General features: G+C 48.8%; 3 protein-coding genes across 9 annotated transcripts in view; 1 reads left to right on the forward strand and 2 right to left on the reverse strand.

Moving 5' to 3' along the window:
• Nucleotides 1-14,975, reverse strand: part of LOC118231832 (solute carrier family 12 member 6-like) — a 26,763-nt gene extending 11,788 nt beyond the window's left edge. For 2 of the 5 annotated variants that reach the window (XM_035426123.1, XM_035426119.1), the window contains exons 1-13: nucleotides 14,682-14,818; nucleotides 11,489-11,781; nucleotides 7,777-7,871; nucleotides 7,539-7,667; nucleotides 6,566-6,712; nucleotides 6,123-6,177; nucleotides 5,018-5,148; nucleotides 4,197-4,438; nucleotides 2,800-3,110; nucleotides 1,792-1,956; nucleotides 1,054-1,152; nucleotides 679-736; nucleotides 307-481 (exon numbers count right to left, since the gene is read on the reverse strand). In XM_035426123.1, the coding sequence (XP_035282014.1) occupies nucleotides 307-481; nucleotides 679-736; nucleotides 1,054-1,152; nucleotides 1,792-1,956; nucleotides 2,800-3,110; nucleotides 4,197-4,438; nucleotides 5,018-5,148; nucleotides 6,123-6,177; nucleotides 6,566-6,712; nucleotides 7,539-7,667; nucleotides 7,777-7,871; nucleotides 11,489-11,696 (1,815 nt within the window). In that variant the 5' untranslated portion in view covers nucleotides 11,697-11,781; nucleotides 14,682-14,818. Of the gene's footprint in view, nucleotides 1-306; nucleotides 482-678; nucleotides 737-1,053; nucleotides 1,153-1,791; nucleotides 1,957-2,799; nucleotides 3,111-4,196; nucleotides 4,439-5,017; nucleotides 5,149-6,122; nucleotides 6,178-6,565; nucleotides 6,713-7,538; nucleotides 7,668-7,776; nucleotides 7,872-11,488; nucleotides 11,782-13,386; nucleotides 13,503-13,977; nucleotides 14,072-14,681 lie in introns of those variants that run through there. The other 3 variants (XM_035426121.1, XM_035426122.1, XM_035426120.1) reach the window with 3 other exon arrangements.
• On the forward strand, nucleotides 14,029-20,761 carry LOC118231835. Of its 3 annotated transcripts, none has more exons than XM_035426128.1 (7): nucleotides 14,029-14,132; nucleotides 16,638-16,760; nucleotides 17,326-17,746; nucleotides 19,165-19,286; nucleotides 19,373-19,551; nucleotides 19,761-19,850; nucleotides 20,114-20,761. In XM_035426128.1, the coding sequence occupies exons 1-7, from the start codon at nucleotides 14,084-14,086 to the stop codon at nucleotides 20,114-20,116; spliced, it is 987 nt and encodes a 328-aa protein (XP_035282019.1). In that variant the 5' UTR covers nucleotides 14,029-14,083; the 3' UTR covers nucleotides 20,117-20,761. The 3 variants fall into 3 exon arrangements, with proteins under 3 accessions (XP_035282019.1, XP_035282017.1, XP_035282018.1); XM_035426126.1 differs by lacking the exon at nucleotides 14,029-14,132 and adding an exon at nucleotides 14,850-14,941 and having other exon boundaries at nucleotides 20,117-20,761; XM_035426127.1 differs by lacking the exon at nucleotides 14,029-14,132 and adding an exon at nucleotides 15,882-16,153 and having other exon boundaries at nucleotides 20,117-20,761.
• lpcat4 (lysophosphatidylcholine acyltransferase 4) overlaps nucleotides 20,676-27,597 on the reverse strand; it is a 9,904-nt gene continuing 2,982 nt past the window's right edge. The window contains exons 3-13 of the mRNA XM_035426125.1: nucleotides 27,358-27,470; nucleotides 25,641-25,701; nucleotides 25,271-25,329; nucleotides 24,928-24,962; nucleotides 24,758-24,812; nucleotides 24,479-24,561; nucleotides 24,202-24,327; nucleotides 23,606-23,753; nucleotides 23,386-23,478; nucleotides 22,572-22,707; nucleotides 20,676-21,167 (exon numbers count right to left, since the gene is read on the reverse strand). Of these exons, the coding sequence (XP_035282016.1) occupies nucleotides 20,992-21,167; nucleotides 22,572-22,707; nucleotides 23,386-23,478; nucleotides 23,606-23,753; nucleotides 24,202-24,327; nucleotides 24,479-24,561; nucleotides 24,758-24,812; nucleotides 24,928-24,962; nucleotides 25,271-25,329; nucleotides 25,641-25,701; nucleotides 27,358-27,470 (1,085 nt within the window). The 3' untranslated portion in view covers nucleotides 20,676-20,991. The remainder of the gene's footprint in view (nucleotides 21,168-22,571; nucleotides 22,708-23,385; nucleotides 23,479-23,605; nucleotides 23,754-24,201; nucleotides 24,328-24,478; nucleotides 24,562-24,757; nucleotides 24,813-24,927; nucleotides 24,963-25,270; nucleotides 25,330-25,640; nucleotides 25,702-27,357; nucleotides 27,471-27,597) is intronic.

Consider the following 27,597-nt stretch of genomic DNA (forward strand, 5'->3'; position numbering starts at 1 on the left):
CAACACACCTGTATGCACCTATACAATACAACACACCTGTATGCACCTGTACAATACAACACACCTGTATACACCTGTACAATACAATGAGGAGAGAATGAGGACAGAGGGACAAAGGGATGGATAGAGGGATGGGCAGATTGAGGATAGAGGGATGGACAGAGGGATAGAGACTGTGGAGTGGGGGACAGAGGGATGGATAGAGGGATGGACAGACGGGCATAGGGATGGACAGATTGAGGATAGAGGGACAGAGGGATGGATGGAGGGAGAGAGGGATGGAGACCGTAGAGAGGAGAGCCCCACCCTCAGGAAGGGTACGATGTTGTCCTTGGCGATGGCCTGAAGCAGACGAGGAGCGCCCGTCAGAGACTGGAGCCCCGCCCCACAGGTGGAGAAGAAGGAGCCAATCACAATCACCCAGGGGGAGGGCCAGGACAGCGCGCCCACTACCAGGTTCCCCCGCAGTGAGTCTCCAAACCTGCGGGGGCGCCAGAGAGCCCACTGTCACAAACACTGCAGCACACTCAGGTACACCCACACACACACACACACACACTCTCACACACACATACACACACACACTCTCACATACACGCACTCTCACACACACACTCACTCACACACACTCTTACACACTCACACACACACACGCGCGCACACACACACAGTACTCACTTGTCTCTCAGGACCACGCCCTCGATGCAGGCTCCAAACAGCACCACACTGCAGAGGTCTAACTCTGGAGCTCAAGAAAACCAGTACAACACAGTGACAACGTCCACATAAGATTCTGAAAACACTCACCATCTACAGCACTATCAGAGAGAGACTGAGAGAACACGAGAGGGGGGAGGGAAGGAGAGAGAGAAAGAGGGGGGAGGGAGGGAGGGGGGGGGGAGAGAGAAAGAGGAGGGAGGGAGAGAGAGGGGGAGAGAAAGAGGAGGGAGGGAGAGAGAAAGAGGGGGGAGGGAGGGAGGGAGAGAGAGGAGGGAGACAGAGAGGGGGGGGAAGAGAGAGGGAGAGAGAGAGAGAGGTGCTACAGAAGGATACAGACGAGTGAAGTGGTGAGGATGGCCAGAATGGTGCCGATGGGGATGGAGCGCTGAGCGTCTTTCAGATCCCCTGAGCGGTTAGAACCCGCCATGATACCTGAGAGAGAGAGAGAGAGAGAGAGAGAGAGAGAGAGAGTGAGAGAGTGAGAGAGTGAGAGAGAGAGAGAGGGAGAGAGGAAGAGAGTGAGAGAGAGAGAGGAAGAGAGTGAGAGAGAGAGAGAGAGAGAGAGAGAGGGAGAGAGGAAGAGAGTGAGAGAAAACGCTGTGAGAAATGTTCCTGCACCATTAAGCTCAGCTCCAAAATCTCTGACAGCCTACTTGATCTTCACAGCCTGTAACGATACACGCAGAAGCTATTTCCAGTCCTATGGGTTCAATGGGTTAAATGTCATTAAAAAAAGAATGAAGCAACACAGTCACTGGAGACACAATGCTGCTGCACGAACTGCTGTGAGTGTTCTAGCTTTAAACCCTGAGAGAACAGGAGAGGGGTGTTCCTGACAGGGCCCATCCACCCTCCATCTGCCACCCTGAAGCCAGCAGGATGTGAGAAACTTCTCTAAGGACCTAAAATATCCTCCATCACAAAGAAAAACTCTCAGCGTCAACCAAAAACATGCGCTACAACTGAAATCTGAGTTACTATTCCATTCAATGTGATTTGTAATGTTGTTATTGTTTATTGAGATCATAAATGAGGAGCTACCTGTGACAGAGGGGAAGGGGGAGGAGCTACCTGTGACAGCAGGGAAGAAGATCCCCACCAAGAGTGTGAAGGACGTGGTGATGTCAGCAAAGACATAAGGCAGGCGATTTGACGGTGGGTGAGGCAGATTTGTGGAGGGGAGTGGCTTCTTTTCAAGCACCTCCCCTTTGCTCAGGTAAGAACTCCAGACGTTCTCTAAGAAGCGAGAGAGAAAGGGAGAGGTAGAGCGGCAACTGATTGACAAAAAAATATAAGGACAACACAGACAAATTTGCTCTCACAGGCACACACACACGCACTCATACACACGCGCACGCACACACGCACGAACACACACACACACATATATACGCACATGCAAGCACACACACACACAGTCTAGGACTTCCCATTGCGGCACGCCACCCCACCCCACCCCACGCTACCCCACGGCACGCCACCCAACTCTACCCCACGCTACCCCACCCCACCCTGCGGCACGCCACGCTACCCCACCCTGCGGCAATACACCCGACCCCACCCCACCCCACCCCACCCCACGCTACCCCACCCCACATATGAGCACATATGTGCTGTGATTGGTCAGATAATGTGGGTGTTGCAAAAAGGATGTTTTAAAATCTGATTGGCTGTAGTGGATGAAAAAAAGGAATGAATGCTCATACAATGGTAAACTTCTTCCCAAAAAAATAAAGCATGTAAAGAAATGAAAATTAATTATAACATTTGTCTGTCTGGGAGAGATTTGTATGTGAGTGCAAAAACATAGTTATGAACCAATTAGTTAATTTGCAAAAAAAAAAAAAAAAATGTCTGAACCTCATTTGATTTGGGTGAGGTCCATATTATTGAACCCCACATTCCCAAACCCTCCCAGTGAGCAAGCTGTTGTGCAGATTACTTCATATCCCAGAATGCAGTTCTGCAGGGTAGCTTTCTTTGTTGTGGGTGCCTGCATTGTAACAGTACTGAAGTGTGCAGATTCACACCCTCAGTTTTAAACATTATTAAAGTAATTATTAGAGCCTCCTGCTGTACCTGAGATGACTCCGCTACTGAGGCCAGGGATAGCCTGCATCTCAAACAGGTCGTGCTGAATAAAGTACCCCTCACACTTTTCTGTGGTGTTAAGTTGTGAGCTATTGCAGAACAACTCCCACAGGTGTGTAGGGGCGGAGGGGAGAGCGGGGGTGGGCATGGAGGTCAGTGTTGTGTTGAGGGGCGTGGCAGTGCCATTCAGCGTCTGATTGGCTGTCTCCTGCACCAGGTCCTTCAGCGCTACCGTCTTCGCACACTGCCCATCGAGGAGGGCGTGGCCCGAGAGCAGGCGGTCACCCAGCATGCACACTCTGAGCAGAAGAGAAGACAAGGACACAGTGGGCACTCGCTCACTATAAGGACACAGTGGGGACTCACTATAAGGACACAGTGGGCACTCGCTCACTATAAGGACACAGTGGGGACTCACTATAAGGACACAGTGGGCACTCGCTCACTATAAGGACACAGTGGGGACTCACTATAAGGACACAGTGGGGACTCGCTCACTATGAAGACACAGTGGGGACTCACTATAAGGACACAGTGGGGACTCACTATAAGGACACAGTGGGCACTCGCTCACTATAAGGACACAGTGGGCACTCGCTCACTATAAGGACACAGTGGGCACTCGCTTACTATAAGGACACAGTGGGCACTCGCTCACTATAAGGACACAGTGGGGACTCACTATAAGGACACAGTGGGCACTCGCTCACTATAAGGACACAGTGGGGACTCACTATAAGGACACAGCGGGGACTCACTATAAGGACACAGTGGGCACTCACTATAAGGACACAGTGGGCACTCGCTCACTATAAGGACACAGTGGGCACTCGCTCACTATAAGGACACAGTGGGGACTCACTATAAGGACACAGTGGGCACTCGCTCACTATGAAGACACAGTGGGGACTCACTATAAGGACACAGTGGGGACTCACTATAAGGACACAGTGGGGACTCGCTCACTATAAGGACACAGTGGGGACTCACTATAAGGACACAGTGGGGACTCACTATAAGGACACAGTGGGCACTCGCTCACTATAAGGACACAGTGGGCACTCACTATAAGGACACAGTGGGCACTCGCTTACTATAAGGACACAGTGGGCACTCGCTTACTATAAGGACACAGTGGGCACTCGCTCACTATAAGGACACAGTGGGCACTCACTATAAGGACACAGTGGGCACTCGCTTACTATAAGGACACAATGGGCACTCGCTTACTATAAGGACACAGTGGGCACTCACTATAAGGACACAGTGGGCACTCGCTTACTATAAGGACACAGTGGGCACTCGCTCACTATAAGAACACAGTGGGCACTCACTCACTATAAGGACACAGTGGGTACTCGCTCACTATAAGTCATGTGACTCACGTGAAAGGGCGGGGCGTAAAGGCGGAGACCAGGGCGCCAGTGAAGATGGAGAGGATGGAGATGATGACGCAGGCCAGGAAGACGGATGCCAGCTTGTTGACGTACTTGACGCCCACGAAGACGAGCAGAGCCATGAGCAGCAGGAAGAGGCTTCCGTACAGCCGCATGTTATTGAGCTGCACCGCCTGCTCGTCATCCTCATCCCCCGCCTGGAACACTGCTGCAGCGGGAGCCATGTACATCTGCAGCACAGGCACCATACACCATACAATATACACCATATGCACCATACACACCACACAATATGCATCATATGCACCATACACCACATACACCATTCAATATACACCATACACAATATACACCATACAATATACACAACACACCATATACACCATACACCATAAGCACCATGCACACCATACAATATACACCATATGCACCATACACACCATGTACCATACACACAACATACAGACCACACACACCATACACACAACATACACCACACACACCATATACACAACAAAGACACACACAACATACACACACCATATACCATAGACACAACATACATACCATACACACAACACACACACCATACACACATGCACCATACACCAAACACCATACACAATTTGCACACAAGCACCATACACCATACGCAGCACACACACATGCACCACACACCGAACACCATACACACACACCAAACACACCAGACATGACAAACACACACACACCATACAGACGTACACACGCAGATTAGATGATGAAGGTTGTGAAAAGAGGATGGGGGTGAGGGTGATGAAGACACGCACCAGCAGGATTTCGATGGCCCCCAGGATGTACATGGCTCCGGAGAAGGTAGTTCCCAGGTAGAAACACAGGCCTACTGCCCCCCCAAACTCAGGACCCAACGACCGAGAGATCAAGAAGTACGAGCCACCAGCTTGGGGGGGGGGGGGGGGGGGGGGGGCAGGGAAAGGGGAACAGAAAGAAAGACAGAGTGAGGTGGGAAGAGAAATAAATGACAGACAAAAGAGCTAAAGATAAAAGCATGGTTATGTAAAAACTGAAAGATTACTGGCCTAAATATATTACTGTGAGCTCAGTGCTCAGTGTCACTGGGAGCTCAGTGGTCTGTGTTACTGTGAGCTCAGTGGTCTGCGTTACTGTGAGCTCAGTGGTCTGCGTTACTGTGAGCTCAGTGGTCTGCGTTACTGTGAGCTCAGTGGTCTGCGTTACTGTGAGCTCAGTGTCACGGTGAGGTCAGTGCTGTTTTACTGTGAGCTCAGTGGTCTGCGTTACTGTGAGCTCAGTGGTCTATGTTACTGTGAGCTCAGTGGTCTGCTTTACTGTGAGCTCAGTGTCACTGTGAGCTCAGTGGTCTGTGTTACTGTGAGCTCAGTGTCACGGTGAGGTCAGTGCTGTGTTACTGTGAGCTCAGTGTCACGGTGAGGTCAGTGCTGTGTTACTGTGAGCTCAGTGGTCTGTGGTACAGTGAGCTCAGTGTCACTGTGAGCTCAGTGGGCTGTGTCACTGTGAGCTCAGTGACCTGTGTTACTGAGAGCTCAGTGATCTGTGTAACTGTGAGCTCAGTGGTCTGTGTTACTGTGAGCTCAGTGACCTGTGTTACTGTGAGCTCAGTGGTCTATGTTACTGTGAGCTCAGTGGTCTGTGTTACTGTGAGCTCAGTGGTCTGTGTTACTGTGAGCTCAGTGGTCTATGTTACTGTGAGCTCAGTGGTCTGTGTTACTGTGAGCTCAGTGGTCTATGTTACTGTGAGCTCAGTGGTCTGTGTTACTGTGAGCTCAGTGGTCTATGTTACTGTGAGCTCAGTGGTCTGTGTTACTGTGAGCTCAGTGCTGTGTTACTGTAAGCTGAAAACATGTTGACAGGGAAGAACATAAAGAAAAAGCACACCTGGTACAACTCCATTGGTAGCAATGGCACTCATGGAGATAGCAGTCAACATGGTCTGAGGAAACAAACACATTTTGGTGTTATTAGAGAGTGTGTGTGAGAGAGAGTGAGTGTGGCTGTGCGTGCATGTGTGAGTAAGTGTGTGTGCGTGCGTGAGTGTGTGTGTGAGTGTGTGTGTGTGTGTGTGAGCTTGTGTGTGAGTGTGTGTGCGCGTGTGTGTGTGTGTGTGTGTGTGTGTGTGAGTGTGTGTGCGCGTGTGTGTGTGTGTGTGTGTGTGCGTGTGTGTGAGTGTGTGCGCGTGTGTGTGTGTGAGTGTGTGTGTGTGTGAGTGTGTGTGCGCGTGTGTGTGTGTGAGTGTGTGTGTGTGTGTGTGTGTGAGTGTGTGTGTGTGTGTGAGAGTGTGTGTGTGTGTGTGTGTGTGAGTGTGTGTGACAGACACTCACACAACAGCAGCAGATGAAAACGATACACAGGGCCTGCATGATTCCGGCAGTTCCCACGACCCAGGACAGGCGCAGGAACAGAATCACCCCAAAAATATTCTGCAGGCAGGGCAGGTAGACACCCATGAAGGTGCCCATCTGAGGAGACTGAGAACAACAGCCAATCAAAATCAAGCCCTCATAGGTCAGGGATGACCAACAATCACTGTCATACGAGATTTGGGGGGTATGTGAGGGTTTAGGATGTGAGGGGGGATGTAAGGGTTTAGGATGTGAGGGGGAGTGTATGTGCAGGTTTAGGATGTGAGGGGGGATGTAAGGGTTTAGGATGTGAGAGGGTGTATGTGTGGGTTTAGGATGTGAGGGGTGTATGTGTGGGTTTAGGATGTGAGGGGGTGTAGGTGTGGGTTTAGGATGTGAGGGGGTGTAGGTGTGGGTTTAGGATGTGAGGGTGTATGTGAGGGTTTAGGATGTGAAGAGGGGTGTATGAGCAGGTTTAGGATGTGAGGGTGTATAAGCAGGTTTAGGATGTGGGGGGTGTATGTGTGAGTTTAGGATGTGAGGGGGTGTATGTGTGGGTTTAGGATGTGAGGGGGTGTAGGTGTGGGTTTAGGATGTGAGGGGTGTAGGTGCAGGTTTAGGATGTGGGGGTGTATGAGAAGGTTTAGGATGTGAGGGTGTATAAGCAGGTTTAGGATGTGAGGGGTGTATGTGCAGGTTTAGGATGTGGGGGGTGTAGGTGTGGGTTTAGGATGTGAGGGGGTGTATGTGCAGGTTTAGGATGTGAGGGGTGTATGTGCAGGTTTAGGATGTGGGGGGTGTATGTGCAGGTTTAGGATGTGAGGGGTGTATGTGCAGGTTTAGGATGTGGGGGGTGTATGTGCAGGTTTAGGATGTGGGGGGTGTATGTGCAGGTTTAGGATGTGGGGGGTGTAGGTGCAGGTTTAGGATGTGGGGGGTGTCAGGCCGGTACCTTGCTGGGTTTGCGTTTCTCCCCGATGCTCTCAGCCTCCTCGTGCTCCTTGGCTCCCTGGGTCAGGTTGGTGTAGTTTGCCAGGCGGCTGAGCAGAGAGGAGACCTTGGGCCGGGTGTCCATCTCCTCCTGAGAGAGGAAACAGGGCGAAGAAACAGACGAAACTGGCAGTTTGTCCAGTTTGTTTCAGACCTCGGTCTAAACTAACCCCCTTTCAGTCAGAGTGGGCGGGGCTCACCTCAAACAGAGCCAAGTTCCTGTCATAGAAGTCATCGTCGTCCACTCCATGAGAGTTATTAATGTACGCACTGGAGAGCTTGGACCGAGCATCTCCTGGAGAGACAGACAGACAGAGGCTGTTGAAGGTACAATCCCACATACTGTAGAGCACTGGCACCTATTTTCATGTTTCACAGTGTAATGTTTAAATGATTTGATAGTGGCTTGTGCAGCCTTGTGAATGTATAATCCAGTAAACACCTTCGCCCGATGTGCCAAGTCCCCTTATCTTACTGGGGTTCATTCCAGAGCATACAGATGGTATCTAACATCACGAGTCCTGGTAACACACTCTCCCACGCTCGCTCTCAAACACACACACACACACACCCACGCTCGCTCTCAAACACACACACACACTCTCTCATGCTCGCTCTCAAACACACACACACACACACACACCCACGCTCGCTCTCAAACACACACACACACCCACGCTCGCTCTCAAACACACACACACACTCTCTCATGCTCGCTCTGAAACACACACACACCCACGCTCGCTCTCAAACACACACACACACTCTCTCTCATGCTCGCTCTCAAACACACACACACACACACACACCCACGCTCGCTCTCAAACACACACACACACGCCCACGCTCGCTCTCAAACACACACACACTCTCTCATGCTCGCTCTCAAACACACACACACACTCTCTCACGCTCGCTCTCAAACGCACACACACACACCTGCGCACACACACGCCCACGCTCGCTCTCAAACACACACACACTCTCTCACACTCGCTCTCAAACACACACACACACCCACGCTCGCTCTCAAACACACACACACACTCTCTCACACTCGCTCTCAAACACACACACACACCCACGCTCGCTCTCAAACACACACACACACACTCTCTACCACTCGCTCTCAAACACACACACACCCACTCTCGCTCTCAAACACACACACACTCTCACTCTCGCTCTCAAACACACACACACACCCACGCTCGCTCTCAAACACACACACACACCCACGCTCGCTCTCAAACACACACACTCTCACACACTCTCTCATGCTCGCTCTCAAACACACACACACACACACCCATGCTCGCTCTCAAACACACACACAGACTCTCTCATGCTCGCTCTCAAACACACACACACACCCACGCTCGCTCTCAAACACACACACACTCTCTCATGCTCGCTCTCAAACACACACACACACACACACACCCACGCTCGCTCTCAAACACACACACACACCCACGCTCGCTCTCAAACACACACACACACTCTCTCATGCTCGCTCTCAAACACACACACACCCACGCTCGCTCTCAAACACACACACACACTCTCTCTCATGCTCGCTCTCAAACACACACACACACACACACACCCACGCTCGCTCTCAAACACACACACACACGCCCACGCTCGCTCTCAAACACACACACACTCTCTCATGCTCGCTCTCAAACACACACACACACTCTCTCACGCTCGCTCTCAAACGCACACACACACACCTGCGCACACACACGCCCACGCTCGCTCTCAAACACACACACACTCTCTCACACTCGCTCTCAAACACACACACACACCCACGCTCGCTCTCAAACACACACACACACTCTCTCACACTCGCTCTCAAACACACACACACACCCACGCTCGCTCTCAAACACACACACACACACTCTCTACCACTCGCTCTCAAACACACACACACCCACTCTCGCTCTCAAACACACACACACTCTCACTCTCGCTCTCAAACACACACACACACCCACGCTCGCTCTCAAACACACACACACACCCACGCTCGCTCTCAAACACACACACTCTCACACACTCTCTCACACTCGCTCTCAAACACACACACTCTCTCACACTCGCTCTCAAACACACACACACACCCACGCTCGCTCTCAAACACACACACACACACACTCTCTACCACTCGCTCTCAAACACACACACACACACACGCTTGCCCTCAAACACACACACTCTCTCACACTCGCTCTCAAACACACACAGACACACACACACCTGCGAACACACTCACATACCCACACACACACCAACGCACACACGCCCATGCACACACACACACACGCATGCATGCACACGCGCCCACACAAACACACACGCCCACGCACACACTCACGCACAAACTCACACACCCGCACACATACACACACACACACACCCACAAACATCCGCGCGCACACACACACACACACACACACCTGCGCACTCACATAACCATGCGCGCACACACACACACAACGAACACGCACGCACACACGCACGCACACACACCCGTGCACTCACATACCCGCGCACACACACGCTCACACTCACATACTGCCGCACACACACACACGCACGCACACTCGCACACACATGCACACACACACACACGCTTGCACACACATTAGTTTGCAAGGCTGCTTGCTCTGAGGTTCGGCACACACTTCCCCTTCATTCTTTCACTTCCGTAACTTATCCACTCACTCACTCACTGCACTGGGAGTGGAAGTCTGTCGGCCACAATATGAGTGTGTGTGTGTGCGCCTGTGTGTGTGCGCGTGCGAGTGTGTGTGTGCGCGTGCATGCGTGCGTGTGTGAGTGCGTGCGCGTGTGTGCGTACCAGTGTGTGTGTGTGCATGTGTGCATGCGCGTGCGAGTGTGTGTGTGCGCGGGTGAGTGTGTGTGTGCCCGTGTGTGTGCACGCGCGTGCATGCGTGTGTGAGTGCGTGTGTGTAAGTGTGTGTGTGTGCATGTGTGTAAGTGTGTGTGTGTGCATGTGTGTGTAAGTGTGTGGTGTGCATGTGTGTGTAAGTGTGCGTGTGTGCATGTGTGTGTAAGTGTGTGCGTGTGCGCGCGTGTGTAAGTGTGTGTGCGCGCGCGTGCGTAAGTGTGTGTGTGTGCGCGTGTGTGTAAGTGTGTGTGTGTGCGCGCGTGCGTAAGTGTATGTGTGTGCGCGCGTGCGCGTGTGTGTGTAAGTGTGTGTGCGCGCGCGTGCGCAAGTGTGTGTAAGTGTGTGTGTGCGCGCGTGCGCATGTGTAAGTGTGTGTGTGCGCGCGTGCGTGTAAGTGTGTGTAAGTGTGTGTGTGCGCGCGCGTGCGCGTGTGTAAGTGTGTGTGTGTGTGCGCGCGTGCGTAAGTGTGTGTGTGTGCACGCGTGCGTGTGTGTAAGTGTGTGTGTGTGTGCACGCGTGCATGTGTGTAAGTGTGTGTGTGTGCGCGCGTGCGTGTGTGTAAGTGTGTGTAAGTGTGCGCGCGTGCGTGTAAGTGTGTGTAAGTGTGTGTGTGTGCGCGCACGTGCGCGTGTGTAAGTGTGTGTGTGTGCGTGCGCGCGTGTGTAAGTGTATGTGTGCGCGCGTGTAAGTGTGTGCAAGTGTGTGTGTGTGCGCGCGTGTGCGTGTGTAAGTGTATGTGTGTGTGCGTGCGCGTGTGTAAGTGTGTGTGCGTGTGTAAGTGTGTGTGCGTGCGCGTGTGTAAGTGTGTGTGCGTGCGCGCGTGTGTAAGTGTGTGTGTGTGCGCGCGTGCGCGTGTGTAAGTGTGTGTGCGCGCGTGCGCGTGTGTAAGTGTGTGTGCGCGCGTGCGCGCGTGTAAGTGTGTGTGCGTGCGCGTGTGTAAGTGTGTGTGCGTGCGCGCGTGTGTAAGTGTGTGTGCGTGTGCTCACCCTGCTCGCCGTGCCGGTCGGGCGTGTCGGTGGCGGATGTGGTGACGGCGCCCGAGGCCTCGCTGAGCGGCTCGCTGCGGCTGACGCTCTCCCGCGAGCCGAAGCGAACGCGGGCGCTGGAACGCGAGCTCACGTCCGGCGATGTGTCCGACAGCCCCGGCAGGTCCTCCGCCTTGGTGGGCGTGACCGTGAAGCGGACAGACGCCATGGCAACCGCTCCCTGCACTCACCCTGGCTCCGCCCACCGTCTCTCGCCGCTTCTCTAAGGCTACAGATTGGCTACGTGAGGAGAGCTAAAAGCAAATTCAAAATTACCCATTACAAATATATACAGAACATATACAGTATATACATATATATATATGAGGTCTATAGTGTTCGGGATAAAGATGTACATCTTCATTTGGCTCTGTACTCCACAATTTCAGATTTATAATCATTACACATGAGGCTACAGTGCAGATTCTCAGCTTTTATTTAAGGGTATTTTTATACACTTTAGTTGACCGTGTAGAAATTACAGCACTTTTTATACATAGTCCCCGCAATTCAGGGTACCATAATGTTTGGGACGTATTAGCGCTATGCTAATAAGTAGTCATGTTTAGTACTTTGTCGCATATCATTTGCATGCAATGAGTGCTTGAAATCTGTGGCCCACAGACATCACTAGGTGCTCAGTATCTTCTCTGGTGATGCTCAGTCACTGTACCGTATCCATCTTCAGCTCCTGCTTGTTTTGGGAAGAACATATGTTCAACTAGATTCAGATCGGGTGAACGACTTGGTCAGTGAAGAATTTTCCAGTTTTTGGCTTTGAAAGACTCCTTTGGTTGCTTTAACAGTTTGTTTAGGATCATTTTCTTGCTGTAGGATGAAGTGGCGTCCAATGAATTTCAAGGAATTTGCTAGAACTTTAGCAGATGAGATGTTTCTGTATACTTCAGAATTAATTCAGCTACTGCTATCAGCAGGTACATCATCAACAAAGACAAGTGAGCCAGTGCCTGTGGCAGCCATACGTGCCCAAACCACAACACCCCCACCACCATGTCTCACATATTGGGGGGGGCATTGGATCTTGGGCAGTTCCTTTTGGCCTCCACACTTTGTTCTTGCCATCACTCTGATACAAGTCAATCCTGGTCTCATCTGTCCACAAGACCTGTGAAGCCATTTGTCCCAAACATTATGGTGCCATGAATGGGGGGGGCAATGAATAGAAAGTGCTGTAATGTTGAAAGCAAAGTGTACAAAAATAACCTTTAATAATCCACATGTGAATTGTTTGACTACAAAACTAAAATTGTGGCCTACAGAGCCAACTTCAAGATTCAGTGGCTGTGTACTATGCGCTCAGCTTTTAAGCTTAAAAAACTAGCAAGCAAATGTAATAATATATTAACTATTGTTATTATAATAAATATAATAGATAATAATAGACATTATAATTCTTTAATTGTTTACATACAAAACAACACTCAAGGTTAAACTTAAGTTTAATCGAAAATTTGTTTAACTGCATTGTCATGCAATTACAGAATCATAATCACCATTTAACTGTTTTGTTACTAATTTGTGTCTGCTTGCGTTTATTGTTTTATATTGTTACATTTATCATTATTATTTTAATATTATTATTATTTTACATATCAGCTATATATGTATGCTTTGGCAATAATTAGTTGTATTTCATGCCAATAAAGCAACTTAAATTGAAACTGAAATTGAAATTGAGAGAGAGAGAGAGAGAGAGAGAGAGATGTGCAATTCTAAAAACACCAGGTTAGTGGCTGTTCACAGTCATTTCCATTAGATAGCGTTATGTTACATGTGAAAGTAAGCAACTGCATTCCTTCCTCTTTGCTACTGCTCGAGGGGAAATTGAAAATACTTACCTAGCCGTTTTGTTGTTTTCTATCAAAAATAAGGATGAAAACGCCACGTCATAACAATAAGTGTGTCGCAGTGTATGGCTCAGGTGCGAGCCCGGGATGAGGTGTTTGGACCGGACCCCTGCGTGCAACGCCAAAATATGATTATTATACAGAAGCGGTTCCAGCCAGTTTAAAACTGGCGAAATGCGGAGGCGATACAATGCATAGCGCAGACGTAACGTCGGCTAACTACCCAGCCCCAAAGCTAGCTAACGTTTGGTCACTGACCAAAGAAACAGTTCAGTGAGGAACCTACCCTGCATATCTTGTCTTTCGTGTTTTGTTAGCCAGACAAATTCCACGACAAAAAGGGGTGTGTAGGGCTAGTCTGCTGCGAACTCACCCCGGGCAGCTAACGTTAGCTGGCTAACGCTAACAATGGCAATCCAGCATTTTCACCAACAGAAGAATAACATCAAAACGCACGGACGCAAAACATATGAAAACAATCCATAATAATACAGACCTTGATAGTCTATAAGGTAACAGTTCTGTTACTGTCTAGGAGGTGACATCAGCGAGCTAGCTAAGTTGAAAATTACCCTAACTTACCAAACACCTTGCAACGTGTATGGGCAGATGCGACTATTATCGCCGGTGAACTAAACAGGCTGTTCGTACACCCTACTAGGCTGCTGGATAAACATCTCTAACTGCAATGCAGCCCATGGACCGCAACAAAAAGACCCGCGTACAAATCCCTACCGGTGAGTTTAAGCCAATTAACTACCGTTAGCTAGTGAACCAAGGCGCTTGAAGCTGTCACCCATATTTGATTTCTATGTCAATACATCACCTAGCATTACAGTTTCCATAACTGAAAGACCAAATGCGCTCAACTGCACACTTTTGATTTAGTGAACTTCAGTATGAATGAGTTGAAGTCGTTCCTTTTTGTGCACTGCGATGCCATATGTTTCGCAGATCCAGGAAAGCAACCTTTAAAATGTATAGTATTGGTAATGCATTTTACTTCATTAATTGGGATAGCATTACCGATTCGGACAATTTATACATGGTATCGCACAAACTGAAGCAGCGCGCTAACAGTAACGTAGTCCCACACTCTTTTCCAAACTGTACCTCAGAAAATACTGTCAGCCATCTAGCTAGCTAATGCAACTGTCAAGAGTGTCACTTGGCTAACGCTAGCTAGATACCTAAGCGTGTTTGCTTTCAAGTAGATATTTAAATACATGGAAACACCTTTTGTAAGGAATTACATATCATTGAGACATATTTATCATTATATTTACCCAGATTTTCGTACGCGTCCCATAAGTCCACCGTTGTTAATTGTACATAGTCAGACCCATATGCATTACGGTCAACCTCCAGCTCTCACGCTGTCTGAGATAGCTGCGTGCGCGCTCCCCGACTTACTTCTTCCTGGAACACGTACCCGCACGCTTCTTCCTGGACCGGGGCGAGCACGTACTCTCATGTTGGCCGTTCAAATCCAGACGCACATTAACACCAATTATTGTTCAATGGAGAATACTGTGAACAGTACAAGGTCTGTATGGTATCATAGATCTTGCTGTAAATGAAAGAAAAGCTTCCTTTAATTCCTTGTCAAAGTCAAGCATGGAAAGAACTTCATGGGTAACATAATTCCAACAATCAAGAACACTGAACAAATGAAACCTTAGGTTATTATCGACATGACAAAATATGTTGAGAACACAACGCGTGTGTGAGTGCAAGTGTATGTGTTTGTGTGTGTTTATGTAAGTGTGTGTGTTCGAGTATGAGTGCAAGTGTATGTGTGTGTTTATGTAAGTGTGTGTGTTCGAGTATGAGTGCAAGTGTGTGTGTGTGAGTGCAAGTGTATGTGTGTGTTGGGGGGGGGGGGGGGGGGGGGGGGTATTAGGGGGGTGAGCAGGAGGCCAACCCGCTTTTTCGCTGTGACTGTGGCAGGAAACTTGTCATCAGAAGAGAACAGAGCTGGACATGCAGATTTTAACAGTGCACTGAGAGAGGGTTGTTACAGTATATACACACTGACTACACACTACAGTACATTAACACTGCACTGAGAGAGGGTTTTTATAATGTATATAATAGTTCATGGTAAGAAAGGGAAAATTGTATATTTACGCTATTAATGCATATTTTGGTGTGCGATTACGTTATATATGCGTCAGTATCATTTAGGTTTCCCATGTATTATAGCAATATGTGAAATTTAACTTACGATAGCCATCAGCGTCTTTTTTCGCTAACTAGAAAACGTTATTTAGCTCAGAAATAAATGCTGCAGATGACATAACGAAACACCTGACAGTCATACCATATTTACATTTCAGTACTAGCCTACTACAGCGTAACGTTGCTTCGCGGTTTCACTCTATTTACTCGTTTAATATAGTTCCTAAACAAGAAAATAAAGCAGCATTCCTGTGGGAAACCATGTTTTTTTCCGAATAAAACAGCGTGAACGCAGTGACGTCTGGAAGTTGGACATTTCTCACTTGAAATGTCCAAGTTCCCAGTTGTCTTCAATGCTTCAGCCCCACCTGTTGACCAAACTGCGGAGCTGGCGGTCATAAGTGCGCAGCGAACAGTCAGTAACACAGATTTCAGCCTAAAAGGGGGGCGTCGCCCACATCGTTATCCGTTCGAATTTTTGAAAAATAGCAACTTGTTCTTGTCTTTTCGAAATCAAACAGACGTGACCGCGCTGAGCTCGATAGCAGTGTCTCGCAAGACAGTGGAATTTTCGTTGGTAAGGAGCTATAATTAGGCCTATTATTGTTAGCTACATCATGAACATTAATAGCTGACGTGGTCGCGATTTACTTTGTAAAAACATGTTGCAGTTATTCTCACTTGAAAAAACGGACACGGTGTTCATTAGCCTAAAGAATTACAAGCATCCAAACAAGAAACACAAGGGTGCAAACATAAGCAACCTATAGTAGCTACATTAGCCAACATCAGAGCAGTCAAGAAAGACTTTCATAATATTTTATGAACCTCTGTGATTCAGTACCTTAGATGCTACATCGCTACACAACGCTTTTGAAAGTGGCGATTCAGTAGCATGCCTTGCTCCTATTAAGGACTGTAGGTGTATCAGTGTAGTGGATTCCCTGTCATTTAGAGCTGGTCCCGAGCTCCGTTAATAAGCATGTTTCTGCTGCTGGACGCTGTTGCTGCTGAGAACCTAAAATGAGTGAAATCTGATTAATTTTCCTTACGGGCTTCAGCAACACCTGACCAATCGCTGAGTGTGATGGAACTGCTGGCCCCTCCTCTTCCTGGGCAACGCCTGCTCTCATTTGATGAAATAGTGGACAGAGAGCCAGCCTACATGACCTCCATTTTGGCAGGTGCTGTTCTTCCTACTATACCTCCTCCTCTTCCTCATCCTGGACTATTTCCGAAACAACCCCCAAACTACTGTGCATTTTTAGTACACAGTGGGCAGTATGCAAAAAATAGCCTCCATACTATTTTCCAAATGTGCTGTAGAACAGACGGAAGGGCTTTCCGCCCTTGTGTGGTCATGCTATGTGTAGTTATTGAATACACTGAATATACCCAGTGAAGCCCAGGACATAGGTATACCATTCAGGGATTTTAAGTACACTACTTAGAGAAAATTTCACAACTACTTAACAACTTTCTTTTCTCGTGTACTGAACTTATATGCTTAATAGTAGGCAAGTAAACTATTTCAGACTCATACCTCACATTGTCCCTAACCCCGCCTCTACACCCCTCCCACTCACACTGTCCCTAACCCCCCCTGCTCTCCCTCCCTCTCCTCTCCCATCCCCCTTCTCTCCCTCGCCCCTCCTCTCCCACCCCCCTGCTTTCCCTCCCCCTCCTCTCCCACCCCCTGCTCTCCCGCCCCCCTCCTCTCCCTCCCCCTCCCCGCACCCCTGTGTGCAGGTTGTGTGTCAGACTGCCTGGGGAGGTACCCAGCAGAACTGGGCGGGGGGTCCTGGAGGATGGGAGCAGATGCAGAGGACGCTGTGGGGGCCTCAGAGCCTGGCCCGGCCCCGGGGCCTGGGGACTCGGGGAAGCTTCCGGAACACCTGCACAGCTCGGAGCTGCCCGGCCCTACAGCAGCCCTGTACTACTGCCCCCTGCTCTGGCCCCACAGGGTTCACCCTGTTGCCAACCTCAAGCCCCTTCCTGTGCCCCTGCCCTTACTCCCAAACCCCCCTGTCCCGTACTACCCCGCCCTGTCCCCCCAGCTGGCCCTGCCCCTGCCAGGCTACCCCGCTCAGGGCAGATACAGTGGCTTCGCCCAGTGGCAGTATTACACCCCCAGACCTCGGTCCAGAGACACCCCCACATACTGCTCTGTGTGAGTCTTTAGAGGTGCTGCAGTATATGCTGCTGTCCTCTCCCTCTCTCTATCCCTCTCTCTCTCTGTTTCTCTCCCTCTCTTATCCCTCCCTCTTTCTCTTCCTCTCTTATCATCTCCCTTTCTCTGTCCCTCCCTTTTTCTCTACCTCTCTTATCCCTCCCTCTCTCTATCCCTCTCTCTTTCTCTCCCCCCTCTCTCTCACTCTCTCTCTTAATTTCATTAAAGTCAATGTGCTTTATTGACAGGAAATACACATGGTAAATATTGCTAAAGAAAAAAGAAACTAGTTGTGTAACAGTACAAGTAATGCATGAACGATAATTAATACAACTACAATTACAACTAGAAGAGTGCACTCAGTAGAGTGCAGATCTCCGCCAGGCGTGTTAGCTTTGCTGATGCAACAATAGAGGCTACACAATCAATGCAACCAGACAAATACAATATTACAAGTTTTTACCATGTGCCACTGAAAATCCCAAAAATATGCCGATTCAGTGAAGTAACGCTAAAGGTGGGGACATATTAGCTAAGTTCATTCATATCAGCCACAATGTGTTAGACAGAGCTAACGTTGACGTTATAGTCTGGCACTTTCGTTTCAAATCTGGACAGGATCAATTCCAAAAGACCAGCGATGTAAAATGTCAATTTCAACGTTAAAATGCCAACAAAATAATTGCCACAGACTCAAACATTAACGTACCCCGTTAGTTGGCGGATTATTTTGTTGGCATTTTAACATTGAAATTGACATTTTACATCGCTGGTCTTTCATTCCAAACGGAAGTAGTTGTTGATTACTTGCGGCCCCTACCGGCTGGTTAGGAGGAGTTAGGAGTTAGCACTCAATGTATTTCAATGGACAATAATGGAAATTAATTCAAATAAAATACTTGTTGTTGACCAATTTGCAAAATATTTGAGAATTCAGGTCCTTGGCCTGCTGTCAGCATGCACAACAAGTATTAGGCTGATCGGCCCAGTAGTATGCGAGATTAGCTGCGGACAGATACACAAACACACACATGCACACATGCGACCAAACGCTCTCGCCTGGAGGAGATAATTAGAGATTCTCTCTCTGCTATATCCAATATCTAAAATGAAAGTTTTTGTCAGTGGAGAGCCCCATGGCCTGCTCTCACACAGAGGGGGAGTGTGTTCTCTCTTTGGGCCCCTGGAGCCCTGCCCACACACCGCACCAAGGTTGGTCTCAGGTACCAGGTCGCTCAGGTACCAGGTCACCTGTGCTCAGTTATTTTCAGAGAGTATTAATTATTCAAGGAGCTCTATAATTGGGGGGTATTGATTATTATGTCATAGGTACTTGTATGGAAGTCATAAAAACTCTTTAAACACATCTAGTGAATACGGGTCTTCTCTTTCTGTTTATGTGTATGTGTGTGTGTCAGTCTACCTGAAGAGCGTAGGACCTCAGATCCAAGGGAGAGGTCACAGTTCAGGGAGGGGTCAAAGGTCAGACACAAGGCCACAGGATGTAGAAGCAGAAGTTTCAGTCAGCTGGACTCTGAAGGTGAAGTACAGCGAGCTTATAAGCTACTTTACCTGTACATCACCTGTACCTGCATCATCAGCTCAGATCCATCTCTCTCTGTGCAGGGAGGAGGAAGGGTGGGGAGGGCCAGGCTGTGGCAGAGAGAGCCCTGTCTGAGTACAGCCACATCATGGAGACCCTGGGGTCAGAGGTCACAGGGAGGTCAGAGGTCGTGGAGGAGGAAAGGGGAAAATTCACAGAATACTTGAACCAGCTGTGCCAACAGAAGGAGTTTGTCACACAAGTATCTCCCAAACTGCTTTATACTCGACATGTGCCTCATGCATAAACTGTACTGGTCGATTATACAGGAACTCTCTGACCCTAGTAATGTACAGGTGTTTGAGTAATCCCACCTGTGTCTGCTCGTGTTACAGTATGAATATTCCTCTCTCTGCTATGTGGGTAAGACGGTTTCATGCTGCAGATGAGACCTGTCCTTTTGTCTCTCAGGTGTTAGCGTTGATAGACATGCGCTGTGTGTGGTCTCTCCTCTCTCCGGACACGGACCCACACACCACACACCAGCGTGCAGAGGGCTCGGTAAACATGTCTGTCTGTTCGTCCGTCTGTCTGTCTGTTTGTCCGTCTGTCCATCTGTCTGTCTGTTCGTCCGTCTGTCCATCTGTCTGTCCGTCCCTCCGTCTGTCTTTCCGTCCCTCCGTCTGTCCATCTGTCTGTCTGTTCGTCCGTCTCCCTGTCTGCCTGTCCATCTGTCTGTCCTTTCATCGTTTGCACATTGGATTGTGATCATATTTTGATTCTGTAATCCGACTGATCTTATTTCCATCTCTGTCTCCTGGCAGTAGATGGAGAAACGCACCTGCCCGGGTGCTTCCCTCTCTCCTTCCTCAGACCTGGGTCTCCAGTGTAGAACTCCAACTTCCAAAGTTCCCCTGGGGCACCTGCTAAACTGGACTTCTCCTTCACTGGGTTTCCCATCAATCACTGGATTTCAGTTATACAACCACACTTCACCCCCTTTTAAAGTGCATGCACACATGCGTACACACACACACACACACACACACACACACACACGCACACACTCACGCACTGACACATTCTCCCACACACACGCACTCTCTCTCACACACACACACACGGACACACACGCACACGCGCACACTCATACTCATGCACACACACACACTCCCTCTCTCCCAGGACCCATCCCAGACAGAGATTGTGTGAAGTATGGGAATGTTTGATTAAACCATAATGTGAACAGCACTCGATCTGCGGTATCAAATACTGCTCACTTCCCTGTGAGAGTGAAAGGAACATCCACAGAGGTCAAAGGTCACATCACAGAGGATCCTCCATCACAGTGAATATCTGTACAGGTGTGTGCGAGAGAGAGACTGATTTCCATTCTGTACAGTTTCATTTATTATGAGGCCAAACATTTTCACACATGTAGAACAATTAATAAAAATTACTTACAAATAAAACAAATTAGAAAGAAAATCTGACGGTCAGACCTTTGTACAAAACTACCATAAAATTACACAGCTGATAAAATAGAATAATTTCATTTAGTAAACCCTGAGCTGCATTTTGTCACAATATTTTATACTAACATACATACAGTCATACACAGTGGCATCCGTACAGACTCATACTGAGGTATTTACACATACATGCACACACACAAATAAACACCTATACAGGGATGAAATTCTCAGTCTGCTTTCTTATTGGATAAAGCTGTCCCATTTTTCAAAGCCTTGTTGTGACTCTTTGTTTTCTCATTGGCCAAGGGCGTGGTGTCAGCTTGTCCCGCCTCCTCAGGCTGGAAGTATTGAGAAAGTAGTTTCTGATAGGTGGGGTGTTCTGTCAGTAATGCCTGCAGATCGTCTGTCAGGGACATGGCACACCAACAGTTTCACAATCAACACTAAGACAGGTCTTCACACATCCCTCTGATCAAGCCAATCTGTAAAGTTCAGCTAGTAACAGTCCTCTGCCACAGAGTCTACAAACGCACCAGATACTCAGCTCCTGCAGTACCACAGAGTCTACAAACACACCAGATACTCTACTCCTGCAGTACCACAGAGTCTACAGATGCACCAGATACTCGGCTCCTGCAGTACCACAGAGTCTACAGATGCACCAGATACTCGGCTCCTGCAGTAGCACAGAGTCTACAGATGCACTAGATACTCAACTCCTGAGATTTTTCTGTCCTCTCTGCTTCTTAACTACAGGAGGTCCTGTTTGGTAACATTAATATTCATGTGTGCCAGTCAGAGAGGAAGAGGTGACTGAGAGATGCAACTTCCTATAGTTTCTGTTCAAACTACAGCATAATGCACAGGAAGTAGCTATTATTCTGCTCTGAGTCAGTGGGATTTTTTGCCAGCCTTGTTAAAAGTGAGCTATTCTGGTCATGAGCCAAATGCATTCTTTGGCTTTTTGCAAGTTTTTTCTAGTATCCCTGACGCACTCGTATGCGTAAAAATATGATGAAAATGCAAATGTAGCAATAAGCCAATTTATGAAAAATCCCTTAAGGGCAGAAACCCCAGTCTACATGGCGCTTTTTTATATTTCGGAAGTCTGTTCATTTGTTTAGGAAAGTTACTTTCCTAAACTGAAAAAAAGATGATTTTGTTTATTCTTCATAAGACAAACTGGCAGACTGATGAGCTAGCTTGCTTGCTTACTTCTGAGACAACAAACTACAGTCTGACTACAGCTTTCAGACCTGGTCTGCACTTACAGCATGTCCATCATTACTTGGGTGTCTTGTTAGTTGTTCATCTTGTCCATCTTTGCCATAGTACTGTCTATGGCCACACCTCTTAATTAATATTCATAAGAATTCTCACTTTTATCAGTCAGCCAAACCTCCAAATGTGAGCTGTATGCAGCGAAATGTCTGGTTGGCCTTTAGAACCAAAAGGGTTCCCCCCATATTCGGACCCAATCACACAAAATGTATTTTACATAAGACCCCTTTCCACTGTTTCCTCCCTGCCACATGCATCTAATTACTACACAAATCCAGGGTTTCACATTAGGCCATGTTTTTCCCGAATTGCCAGTGGAGGGAGTTGGGTTTTGGAGGGAGTTGGGTTTTGGACGAAGTTGGGTTTTGGAGGGAGTTGGGGTTTTGGAGGGAGCTGGGTTTTGGAGGGAGTTTGGGATTTGGAGGGACTAGGGGTTCTGGAGGGAGGGGATCTGAATGTGAATGCTCCAGTGAGCCTCCTGCTGCAGTCTACACATAACATCCCATAATATGCATGCAGTGCTCACCGCGGGTCGGCTGCCTCCTGCTGGACATCTCTTTGTACAGCTGAGCATAATGAGGCTGAGCGCAGCCCACCAGCGCCCCCAGCAGGTCTCCAAACTCTACTGCAGTAAGACTGCCTTTACTGCCTCCATCATGGAGCTGTAATCCACACACACACACACACACACATTATACACACGCATGCATGCACACATTATACATACACACACACACACACATTATACACACGCATGCATGCACACGCGCACACACACACACATTATACACACGCATGCATGCACACGCGCACACACACACACATTATACACCCGCATGCATGCACACGCGCACACACACACACATTATACACCCGCATGCATGCACACGCGCACACACACACACACATTATACACACGCATGCATGCACACGCGCACACACACACACACATTATACACACGCATGCATGCACACGCGCACACACACACACACATTATACACACGCATGCATGCACACGCGCACACACACACACACATTATACACACGCATGCATGCACACGCGCACACACACACACACATTATACACACGCATGCATGCACACGCGCACACACACACACATTATACACAGGCATGCACACACACACGCACAAATTATACACATGCATGCATGTAAACACACACGCACAAATTATACACACGCATGCATGCACACACACGCACACATTATACACACGCATGCACACGCACACATTATACACACGCATGCATGCACACACGCATTAGAGAGGTTATGAAGCACTGCAGTGTGTACAGATGGCTGTTGATGGCAGTACTCACAGTGAAGGCCGTGTCAATCAGAGAGCCCACATGCAGCAGCCCTGAGGCAGCAGCCAAACCCACTGCCAACCGCCTCAGTTCTACATGCTCCCCCTGAAACACAAACACACAGAGTCACGCACACAGACACACACACACACAGTAACACACAAGAACACACGCTCACACACACACACACACACATAGTAACGCTCAGTGTGACAGTAGATCGGGGGGGTACCTTGGAGTACAGGGCACAGATCTGTGTGGCTGTCTGAGTGTCCGTCAGTCCCAGCAGTGAGGTCAATTGATCTGAATGTATCAACCCATCCTGGCCTGACTGACTCCTGTCAATCATCACATTCAAAATGCCCACCATATCTGATACACTGAGAGAGGGAGAGGGTAAAATTAGCAAACGTGCCCATACAGAGACATAATACACAGATACATACACACGCTCTGTCTCTCAGCATGCTGCAGTAGTCTCTCTCTCTTTCTCTCTCTCTCTCTTACCCAGCATGCTGCAGTAGTCTCTCTCTCTCTCTCTCTCTTACCCAGCATGCTGCAGTAGTCTCTCTCTCTCCCTCTCTCCCAGCATGCTGCAGTAGTCTCTCCTCTCTCTTACCCAGCATGCTGCAGTAGTCTCTCTCTCTCTCTCTCTCCCAGCATGCTGCAGTAGTCTCTCTCTCTCTCTCTCTCTCTTACCCAGCATGCTGCAGTAGTCGCTCTCTCTTTCTCGCTCTCTCTCGCTCACCCAGCATGCTGCAGTAGTCTCTCTCTCTCTCTCTCTCTCTTACCCAGCATGCTGCAGTAGTCTCTCTCTCTCTCTCTTACCCAGCATGCTGCAGTAGGCGCAGAGCGTTTCTTGCAGGTGGTTCTGTGGGGAGGGACAGACAGCCCAGCTTCCTCACTGGCACCTGGCTCTCCACCACATAATCTGTGGCAGGGATCCCTAGAGCCCTGAAACACAAACACACACACACACACACACACACGCATGCATGCACGCACACACACACACAGAATGCAGAATCATATGACTGAACTGGGAACAGTCAGGGACACAGACTCATATGGCTGATCTGGGAACAGTTATGTCATTGCTACTCACTGGGCCATGAGCTTCTGCACATTTTCAGCGTAGAGGGCGGGGTCAGCTCTCTCTTCCTGGGAGGGAGTATAGACTGGCAGGTACTGCAGGCAATCAGAGAAGAGGACATGTGGATGAGGCTCCATTCATAATACTGATACAGAACGTGGGAATGAATAAGACAGACAAAGTGGGGGGGACAGACACCGGAAGCAAAGAATAAAGAAAAACAGAAAACTAGACATGGAAAGAGAGAGAAAGTGGAAGAGAAAGACAGAGATGGAGAGAAAAGGGCCTTACCTCTACAGTAATATTGGTGTACAGCTGAGAGGTGGTGTACCACAGTGCCTGCACCCTGCAGCCAGAGAAAACAGCCATCTTGTACCACATGACAATACTGACTGTTACCATAGTACCAGCAACCACAGTAGTGCAGTAGTACTGCAACCTGTAACCACGGTGATGCTTACCAGCTGGTCCCTTTCCAAGTCCAGCGTACTGTGTCCTGTGGCAGAGGCAGGGAGGCCCATTAGACTGTGTGTGTGAGTGCGTGAGTGTGTGTGTTCGTGTGTGAGAGTGTGTGTGTGTGTGTGTGTGTGTGTGTGAGAGTGTGTGTGTGAGTGTGTGAGAGTGTGTGTGTGTGTGTGTGTGTGTGTGTGAGAGAGTGTGTGTGTGTGTGTGTATGTGTGTGTGAGTGTGTGTGTATGTGTGTGTGTATGTATGTATGTGTGTGAGTGAGTGTTGGTGGGTGTGTGCATGTGTGTGCATGTGTGAATGTGTGTGAGTGTGTGTGTGTGTGCATGTTTGACTCACCAGTTTATTGGGGTAGTGTAGTAATACAGGTTGAACTGCCACTCCTGCCATGAACGCCCCTGAAACAGTCAGACCCTGTTAAAGACACATTCTCTCTCTCACACACACACACACTCACACCACACATTCACACGCACACTCACGCTCACACACACCACACACACACACTCACACGCACACATGCACATTCACACTCACACTCACACACGCACACTCACACTCACATGCACAGCCCCCTGTGGACACTCACACTCACTCACACACACACTCACACTCACTCACAGCCCCCTGTGGACACTCACACGCACACGCACACTCACACTCACACTCACACACACACACACACGCACAGCCCCCTGTGGACACTCACCAGGTTTGTACTTGATGAGCGCTGTACCATTAGTAGTGGTGCCTTCTGGGAATATGAGCATCTGACAGACACAGAAAGAGAGATGTCACATGACCCTCTGCCTGGGCATACCGTCTGAACCCCATTGGTCGAGCAGCCAGGGTTTTTCCTGCATTGAAATGACTTAGGTGGTCCGCCTAAGTGTTTTTTCAATCTGCCTATAGGAGAAATCTCACATAAAATAAAATAAAAACTAATAGTAAAACGATTAGAAATGGTCAGTGAATTTATTGGTACGAATGAGAATCGTGAATCGTTGTGAATGATACTACATTTCAAGTTTTTAAGGATTTAACTGCTTTCAAGTTTACGTGCAACATAAGACACGCTAAATGAACTACAGCAGAATCCACTTAATAGCATAAAACACTGCTGATGACTGCGGGCACCACTGTGGCATCCAGTATCGACGTGATTTAACGGAAACAGCCTATCATAGCAAACCTCTGCGGATTTGTGTCTTTAGAGGGCAATCGCTGGTTTATTTATGCCACATCTGCCAATTTTTAACATATATTTACAGATCATTATGCAATATAATTGGACATAAATAAAAATACCTGAAATATGTACTAATGGTTTATGCAAATATGAAATCTCTTTATAATGGGATGAATGGGAAATGGTTCAGGATTTGGCAATTCTATGCAAATACCCAAATTATGCCATAATCCGTCATACAATTCAGTGGATTCTACTGCATTAACATTCATTACATTACATTACAGGCATTTAGCAGACGCTCTTATCCAGAGCGACTTACACAACTTTTTTTTTTTTTTTTACATAGCATTTTTACATTGTATCCATTTATACAGCTGGATATATACTGAAGCAATTTCGGTTAAGTACCTTGCTCAAGGGTACAACGGCAGTGTCCTACCCGGGAATCGAACCTGCGACCTTTTGGTTACAAGCCCAGTTCCTTACCCACTGTGCTACACTCCGTCACCATTCACCATTTAATGCAGTAGAACAGAGATTGAACAGAGAAATATAAAAATCATTTAATTACAGCAAGTTGGCATTTGTATGGATTCATTAAGTCAAAAGGTTAATTAATATTGTACCCTAAGAATTTTGAGTGACAAAAACTGAACCCCAACGCTCGAGCAGCCCTACCTGAACCCCGACGCTCGAGCAGCCCTACCTGAACCCCGACGCTCGAGCAGCCCTACCTGAACCCCGACACTCGAGCAGCCCTACCTGAGGCCCGACGCTCGAGCAGCCCTACCTGAACCCCGACACTCGAGCAGCCCTACCTGAACCCCGACACTCGAGCAGCCCTACCTGAACCCCGACGCTCAAGCAGCCCTATCTGAACCCCGACGCTCGAGCAGCCCTACCTGAACCCCAACGCTCGAGCAGCCCTATCTGAACCCCGACGCTCGAGCAGCCCTACCTGAACCCCGACGCTCGAGCAGCCCTACCTGAACCCCGACACTCGAGCAGCCCTACCTGAACCCCGACACTCGAGCAGCCCTACCTGAACCCCAACGCTCGAGCAAACGCTCGAGCAGCCCTACCTGAACCCCGACACTCGAGCAAACGCTCGAGCAGCCCTATCTGAACCCCGACGCTCGAGCAGCCCTACCTGAACCCCAACGCTCGAGCAGCCCTACCTGAACCCCGACACTCGAGCAGCCCTACCTGAAGCCCGACACTCGAGCAGCCCTACCTGAGGCCAGCGGCCGTTGGATGTGAGTCTCTCTCTAAGTTGAGCAGCACACTGCCTCCTGGAGTCTGGATCTGTTCTGCGTACCAGCAGAGACTGGTTAAACTCCAGCAGAGCTGACACAGAGGGAGAGGTGGGGGGAGAGGGGGGCGAGAGAGGGAGAGGGGGCGAGGGGGGGGGAGAGGGAGAGAAGAGGGTTAGTTTCACTCTTTTTAATCATTAATTTCTCTTTTTGCTTTCTGA

Source organism: Anguilla anguilla, chromosome 7, assembly GCF_013347855.1.
Source record: "Anguilla anguilla isolate fAngAng1 chromosome 7, fAngAng1.pri, whole genome shotgun sequence".
NCBI classification, from domain to species: domain Eukaryota; kingdom Metazoa; phylum Chordata; class Actinopteri; order Anguilliformes; family Anguillidae; genus Anguilla; species Anguilla anguilla.

Excerpts from the sequence above, each read along its gene's own strand:
- LOC118231835 (XM_035426126.1), top strand. The coding sequence starts at position 16,664 with ATGGAACTGCTGGCCCCTCCTCTTCCTGGGCAACGCCTGCTCTCATTT. Across the intron at positions 16,761-17,325 it reads CATGACCTCCATTTTGGCAG|GTTGTGTGTCAGACTGCCTG; the intron begins GTGCTGTTCTTC and ends CCCTGTGTGCAG. Across the intron at positions 19,552-19,760 it reads AGAAGGAGTTTGTCACACAA|GTGTTAGCGTTGATAGACAT; the intron begins GTATCTCCCAAA and ends TTTGTCTCTCAG.